This window comes from Bombyx mandarina, chromosome 12, assembly GCF_030267445.1.
Source record: "Bombyx mandarina strain Sakado chromosome 12, ASM3026744v2".
Classification (NCBI taxonomy): Eukaryota; Metazoa; Arthropoda; class Insecta; order Lepidoptera; family Bombycidae; genus Bombyx; species Bombyx mandarina.
The window spans coordinates 141365-149655 of NC_143219.1; the positions used below are offsets into that span (position 1 = coordinate 141365).

The window sequence follows — 8291 nt, forward strand, 5'->3', positions numbered from 1 at the left end:
TATAATAGTCATGAGACCAGTATTTAAATCATTAATTATTTAAAAAGTCAATACGTCTACTCGTTTTTACATATATAGTACTATAATTTAAATAAAATAATCCTAATACTTTCATGACTACAGCCGCGTTCGTAAAAATAGATTGATTGCAGAAGAGTGTAACAATACGCTTTATAAGAACTGCCTGTGGTTGAGGGGCAGTAGGAGACACCGCTATCAATGAGACCATACTTCTATAGTTCGAATTAGAAATTTTAGGTGTGCATTTAATATTCAAAATTGAAAAAATCAAACGCATATAATACATATAATAAAACAATGCGAGACTTGGACACGATACGGACACGCCCACTTACTCCACGCGGACCATAGCACGCCGCAGCGGAGCAGAGATCAGTAGAGATGCGTGAACTGCACGACCACGATGAGGTAGGTGACGCAGATGCTGAGCACGGTCACGGGGAGCGTGCAGTCCAGCGAGAGCACCCGACACGCGCGGAGCCGGAACGGCCCAGCCGAGACGTACCACGCGAACTGTTTCACTTTGCGACGATCATCTTCCACTGAACAGAAAAGTACTCATCACTATCAGTCAACAACCGACTTATTGTAAGGGATCCTATTGCTACGCACTGGAGCTCGGGATAAATAAAAATTCTACCGAAGTATAAATTGAGACTGCATTGATACTTAGAACACTGAGAGAACACTTTAAAACCTTTAGATCAATTTTTTCGCTTCGCTTCAGGTGATTCGTTCGCTGTTTCGCTTCGAGTAGTTCCGATCTCCAACAGAATTCGTGCCATCTCTGCAACGCTTTTATAGTTGATACGACATCCCTAGATTTATCGAGAACATTCTGCGCTTTGATGTGTGTTTTCGCTATCGGACAATAGATGGCGTTGCAATTCTCGATCTTTCTCGACAATACTACTAGGAGGATCAAAAAGTAGTGAGAATGAGATAAAATATAATGTCTATTGATAGCTTAATAATTTATTTTTCTACATACTCTCCGAGTCTCCTCTCTACACAGCGAGTCCAGCGCTTTTCCAAGGCTTCGATCCCTTTCAAAAAAAAGTTTTGTCTTGGTTCTGCAAAAAGCTCTCCACGGCTTCCATCACCTCGTTATCGTCTTCGTACCTGTTTCCCCTAAAGTAATCTTTCAATTTGGTGAACAGATAAAATTCGCTAGGAGTCAGATCTGGTGAATAAGAGGGGTGGTTAACTTGCGAAATACCAGCCATTGCAACTGCCGACCTGTGCACGGGTGCCTTTCATGATGAAACAGCACGCCCCTTCGAAGTTTCCCTCTCCTTTTCTCTTTGAGGGCATTCCTCAACTTGGAAATTAAAGCTGCATACTGGCCAGTAATAGTGGTTCCACGCTTTAGGTAATCAATCAACAATATCCCTTCTGAGTCCCAAAATATTGAGGCCAGCCTTGCCAGCCGATGCCACGACATGAAGATTGCTTTTTGTCTCAGGATCAAAATGATGGACCCATGTTTCGTCCATTGTTACGAAATTAGACAAAAATGTTCAGAATCTTCTTGAAACTTGTCCAACAATATATTCAAATGTCAAGTCGATTTTGCTTCTGACTGTCGGTGAACATTCTCGGCACCCATCTTGCGGAGACTTTTCTCATATTCAAAGATTGTTTCAATATCGATTGGATACTTCCATATGAAATGGCCGTTTCTTGTATTAGTATCGGGTGGTAACTCTTCAATCGCTCAATACAATTTTCTCGATACTCGCAACATTTTCTTGGGTGACTGATGTCGATGGACGACCGCAACGATGTGCGTCATCCGTGCTCGTTCCCCGTACTCGAAATGGAGAAGCCCACCTTACGACAGTGGAATACGGCGGAGCAGACTCTCCTAATGCTGCCTCCAAATCACAATGAATCTCTTGCGTCGTTAACTTTTTAAGCAGAGGTATATAATAACGGCTCGCACTTCGTTTTTCTCCATTTTCGAAAACACGTTCGGACACGAAGCTAACAAATGACTACATTCAGAAAAAAACAAAAGAAAATCGAAGATTTTTTTCTTTATTAATATTACAAATATGTATCTGAGCTATACCTGCTAGTATTTATTTTTCTTACTAAGGAGTATGTTGTTCTCACTACTTTTTGATCCCTCCTCGTAGTTCATTTGATATTTGTTTCGGCTATTCGTCGATAGATGGCGTTGCTCTTACCGACGTAACACCATCATGGGAATCACTCTACGGTATTTTCACAGTTGATCTGTGAGGAGATACTGACGTCATCGGACCAGAGTCCATTCCACAACTCTCCCTCATTTTCGAGCGTAGGTACATATTGTTACGCGCTTAGGTTCGGGATAAATAAACCACCAAAGCACAAATTAAAACTCTATCAAACACTTAGAGCACTTTAAAATTCTCAATTCACTTCTTCAGCTTCACTTCAGGCGATCCGTTCGCTGTTTTGCTGCGAGTAGATCCGATTACTAATTGCTTTCATGTCATCTCTACAAGGCTTTTACAGTCGACACGACAACTCTACAATTATCGAGAACATTCCCGATAGGGCGAGTCGTTTCGATATGTGTTTCCGCTATTTGATAATAGATGGCGTTACACTTCTCGAACGCTCTCGATATTACTAGTTGTTCTGCTATTCGTTTCTGCTATTTAATTAATAACCACAGGTGGCGTTACTCTTAGCGGCATAACAATACTATTATGTTCTCCTCGTACATATTATTGTTTTATTCTTTGTCACGCTCTACAACCCAGTTTTTGAGAGATTTCAACTATAAACTATGTTTAACTAATAATTATATTTACTTCTAATTAGTAACACACTTCAATTGAAACTTTCCAGATTGGAGACGCCATCATTCCTAAGCACCTGGCAGTCTGCGATGTCCGTGAGGTGACAGTCAATTAATTACTTGTAGGTAGTTATTGAATGTTAATGACAGATATGTTAAAGTGTGTGCAGCTGAGTACTGTGACCAAATAGCTCTCACGCAGGGAGTCGTCTCTCTGTAGAATGTTGTTGAGAGTGACTTTTATTTTCTGCGCCTCGCTCGCCATCATGTCCGCCGCGAGCACTGGCGCAAATGCAGACGAGAAAAGCAGGACAGTTTCCAGATAACGAGGTGCTGCCGTAATGAATATCATCTGAAACATGTAAACTTTTGTTAAGGATTTATGTTTGATATTTTGTACAAATTTTGGTAACTAGTTCACACCTGCTGCGCGATGAGCTCGTCTTCTCAACTACAAAAAGAACACAATGACAGTGCGCAGGGTAAACTGCACTACCGGCCCTCCACTGTGTTATTGAACGGCATGAGCTTAGCTTATATTATATTTTAGAATTATGTTTGAGATATCAACGGGGACGAAAATAAAAAATAAAAATATATATGGTAATATATGGTAATATAACGACTACGTTCAAAAAGGGCTTAAAGATAAGAAAATGACCTTTAAAGAAATACAGAACACATATTCCCCAGATTTGGTTACGAAAGAGAAGTTAAAGACAGCATTTAAAGAAAGTAAGAAGCTGGCTAAAAAGTATGTAGATATTGCCAGGGCCAAGGCACAAGATGCATTGTATGAGTTGCTAGAAAGACCTGAAGGACAAACGCACCTGTACAGAATGGCCAAAGCAAGAGAGAAGGATGGAAGAGATTTTAGCCACATTAAATGCGTGAAAGATAGTGCAGGAAGAGTGTTGACAAATTATGAGGAATACGAAATAGATGGAAGAGGTACTTTGAAAAGTTGACGAATGAAAGAATGACTGGAGTGGTGAACTACAAAATGTTCAAATAAAAATTGGTGTATTAAGAGAAGAGAATAAAGCTCATGTCACATAGTATGAAAGCTTGGGAGAAGGTGATAGCGAGCAGAATAAGTTAGGAGAGTGAGGTGTGGTCGTCGTGGCCTAACGGATAAGACGTCCGGTGCATCCGTGTTGAAGCGATGCACCGGTGTTCGAATCCCGCAGGCGGGTACCAATTTTTCTAATGAAATACGTACTCAACAAATGTTCACGATTGACTTCCACGGTGAAGGAATAACATCGTGTAATAAAAATGAAACCCGCAAAATTATAATTTGCGTAATTACTGGTGGTAGGACCTCTTGTGAGTCCGCACGGGTAGGTACCACCGCCCCGCCTATTTCTGCCGTGAAGCAGTAATGCGTTTCGGTTTGAAGGGTGGGGCAGCCGTTGTGACTATACTGAGACCTTAGAACTATATCTCAAGGTGTGTGGCGCATTTACGTTGTAGATGTCTATGGGCTCCAGTAACCACTTAACATCAGGTGGGCTGTGAGCTCGTCCACAAAGCTATGCAATAAAAAATAAAATAAAAAGGTATCATAAAACCAGTTTGGGTTCATGCCGGGACGCAGTACAACGGACGCCATTTATTCCCTTCGCCAATTACGCTAAAAATACCGCCGTGCAAGTAAAAACTTGCATATGGTGTTTGTTGACCTGGAAAAAGCATATGATAGGGTTCCCCGTGAGGTTCTGTGGTGGAGCATGAAAGTAAAAGGAGTGCCAAGGAAATACTAGCCGCTTGTTCGAACTATGTACGGTAGAACCAGTACCTATTTATTTATTTATTTAGACACACCAACAGCAATACACACAAAACATTCAAGCTTAAAATTAACAAGTATAAAATAAGTACTGTTATGTAAGCCATGTACAGGCATGTACAGCAATCTCTTATAACACACTATGACATGTTACAGCAAGTTTACAAACAACGGAAAAATAGGTTAAATTTAAATATTATCTGTACCACATATAAAAAAAATTTAAAAGAACATGAAAACAAGAGTTAACTATTAACATTCTTTTCTCCTTACATATTTCTCTACCATACCGTTACCATATACCATTTCTTCGCTCACTCGCCTCTTACACATATCGTCTTTCACGCAATCCATCCATTTTTTCTCAGGTCTACCTCTTCCTCTGCCATAATAGGGTTCATAATAAAAACGTAAGACTGGCCAAATTAGAAAATATGCCGTTTTTCTGTCTTTTTTATTGCTTATATGGGTGAATGAGTTCATGGCCCACACGCAGTGCTTGTGAGGCTTGACGGTCTACTGATGTTCAGTTGGGAGCAGACCGCGGGCCAAAGGATGTTTTTAGAACCCTACCCACTAAACGAGTCGTTGTAACTCTTCGTCGACCGGTGCTTGAAGAGGCTAAAAGCACGGTGAGTGGATAAGTTCGATGAGGACTTTGTGTTTTTCTGTATACTAGTTGTCCCCCGGTTGTCGAAATTCAACTATAATTTATTGAAATTATAAGTTTGTACACTATTATGATTCTATTATTGTAAAATACTTCTATTTAATATTAATAAAGACAAACAATATTTAACCTATTCTCAATTTGACCACAGATTTGAAGCAATAGGAAAAGTTTGACAATAAACAAATAGTATGCATGCGTGTGTGTGTGTGTGTGTGTGTGTGTTAAGTACATGTAGTGTGTGTAATGTTATTTGTATTGATTTAATGTATTATTATTAATGCACAATTTAAAAAAAATATCAACTTTCTGCACTCTTTCTCTGCATTCTCTATAAGTGTGTGAAATTTCATTCTCCTCCGCCCGCGCAATTTTCAAAAAGGGGTACAAAGTTTTTGCTTCACGTATTAATATATATATATACTAAGTATCTCTTCTGATATATATAGCTGAGACTAATTGTGTGTGTTCTGTAATAAATATTGTGTAAACAAAATAGTGACGAAACTTAGTCACTGACTACCCGTTGTTTTGCACCCGGTACTTCACACACAGAATGCAGGTTTTTGCCTGATTCCTTCTATTCTGTAATAAATATACGTTACAGAATAAACCGAATCTAAAATGCCTCAGCATATTGGTAATTTGAAAGATTAGTAAGGGGTAAATCGAATAAATCTAAGATTCTACGTACCGTTTGTCCATAAGAAATTTCCAAAGTCACCAAAATATTTATCATCGCTATGGCTACTGCGTTTAGTAGGATCACGAAGAACTAGAACAATCAAGTGGATCATGAACAGTCACTGAGCAAATACAAAGTTCAGATTTATATTAACGTATTCAAAAGATCAGCAAATAAAAACTATTGAAACAGAGGTATAAATATTTACCGGGACATCCAAACTTTTCTTGATTTCTTCCAAATTATCAATCAACGACTTGTATATGAGAGTACCTTTGTAAACATCAAATTTCTCGTTCATAGATATTCTCAGCGCCTTCAGTCGACAGTAAACCGAATGAAATATTGTAAAGTGTATCACTAGATACAGATCCGAGCAGTAACAAGGTGTGTTGTAGATTAACTCGACGGAAAATCCTTCGTGAAGGCTCTCGTAGTAGGCGATAGCACAGAACACGTAGACAGTCAGTCTCAGCACGCTCACCACGACCGTGTACAGCGCGAGCTTCACTTCGATGCTGGGACCGACACTCTTCTTCAACAACTGGTCGACACTGTACAAGTACTCGAACAGGCTCTTGCAGCTCAGAGCAGATCTACTCAGCATGAAGCAGACCACTACCATTAAGCTTTCGCTGAAAATCAAACAGTACCAAATTGCTTCCAGGACCCGGAAATGAATCGCAACATAAATGCAGTATGAAGCTATGATCGATCTCAGTAATAAGACTGAAGCTTGTATGACCCGCAAGAAGTTGAGGCCGCAGCCGGTGTAGAAACCGAAGTTGAAGCCAGTAAGAATGTAAATCACGAAGAAGTATATCTTTATGAATCTGGAACATGTTTTGATTTCTCCCTTATCTGACTGGTTGACCAGCGAGATGACTTTTGTCGATCGCCTCATGGTGACTGCCTCGTAAACACAACTATGTCGTCAGTATTTGGTGTTGAATACTGCACTAATATTAACGATTCTCACAGAAACTTGTATTTTTTAATTTTAATTCTGAAGCGCATTATCATTGCGGTACACATTTCGCGTTTCATGATAATTGCAACTAAATTATGGGTTTAGTTCAATCATTAGTGTTGGTAAAGAAAAATATAAACTCAAGTAAAACTATGATTGCAGCGGTCAGAGTAAATATTTGACATTCGATTTTAATTATCTAACATTATTTTCTATATTGTTTTTCATATTTCATTATGCTCAAACTAGAGTACAGACACAATAATAACATAGTACATTGGACAAAATCGGGGGCTATACAATATATTCCCAAAGATATAGAAATTACCTAGCTCAGCCATAAGTTCTGTTAGAAATGAAAAAGCATTTTTTAATGAAGTAATGTAATATTATTACAATTTATTATATACCTATTTATGAAAGACTCAGCAAAAAATAATAATATTCTATTCGAAAGGGCCATCTTTGGCTTTTATACAGGCCTTTAATCTGTTTGGCCATGAATCTATGGATGTACGCAGTGTTTCCGAGGCAAATTTCGCCACGGCTTGCTCCAAAGATTTTTTAAGAGACTCAATGTCGCCGTGTCGTTCAGATCCTCCTTTTTCACAAAAATGTAGTTTTTTTACGTTTAAGACACGCCCCACCAAACCATCACTGACGCAGAATGATGACCACGTTGTACCTTTCCGACCACTTGAGCAGCTTTTTTAGAACTGTGAGCGTACACTTTATCATTTTGCTTATTCACTACAATTTCTTCAATCGTTCAGGCGTTTTGATCGATCCACTCTCTTTAATTGTATAGGTTGTTTTAGTTCCTTGCGATAACATTTTTTGCTTCCTAATGGGTTTTCGACGAATTCTGGCTTGAACAGCATTAATAGTCTTTGTAGTTCTAACAGCACGCGGCCGCTCTAATCTTTTCTGATCTTCGACAGACGAAGTGTTACTGTATCTGTTGATAGTACGTTATACGAGCATACGGCTGATACCAAGCTTTTGAAGTGTCTGGAATATGACCGACGGCTCCATACCTACTTTGTGCAAGGCGATCACTGCAATCCTATTTTCTTTAACACCCCATGCCATATTGTAATATGATAATGAACACGAAAAAATATGTGAAATGGTGCAAAATTGAAAGAATTTTTTAAAATAATATACCTACGTGTTCCAAATTCAAAATAATTAAAACATTTAAAAAAAAAAAGTTTTTATGTAACAATATTTATGGCCAGACTAGTTATACAACATAATTAATTATAACATTTGTACCTTAGCCAATATACTCTGTGAAAAAGAGTGATATTAATATACTTATTATTACCTTAGTAGGCAGACGACATACCCTGCACC

At 38.8% G+C, this 8291-nt stretch overlaps 1 protein-coding gene across 1 annotated transcript; it reads right to left on the minus strand.

The window, feature by feature from the left end:
• Positions 1-256: 256 nt before the first annotated feature.
• Positions 257-6016, minus strand: LOC114251768 (uncharacterized). Its single transcript, XM_089731570.1, has 3 exons — positions 5972-6016; positions 3014-3167; positions 257-563 (listed from the first exon to the last, which is right to left on the minus strand). Exons 1-3 carry the CDS (start codon positions 6014-6016, stop codon positions 394-396), a joined length of 369 nt encoding a protein of 122 aa, XP_089587696.1. The 3' UTR covers positions 257-393.
• Between the last annotated feature and the right edge of the window lie 2275 nt (positions 6017-8291).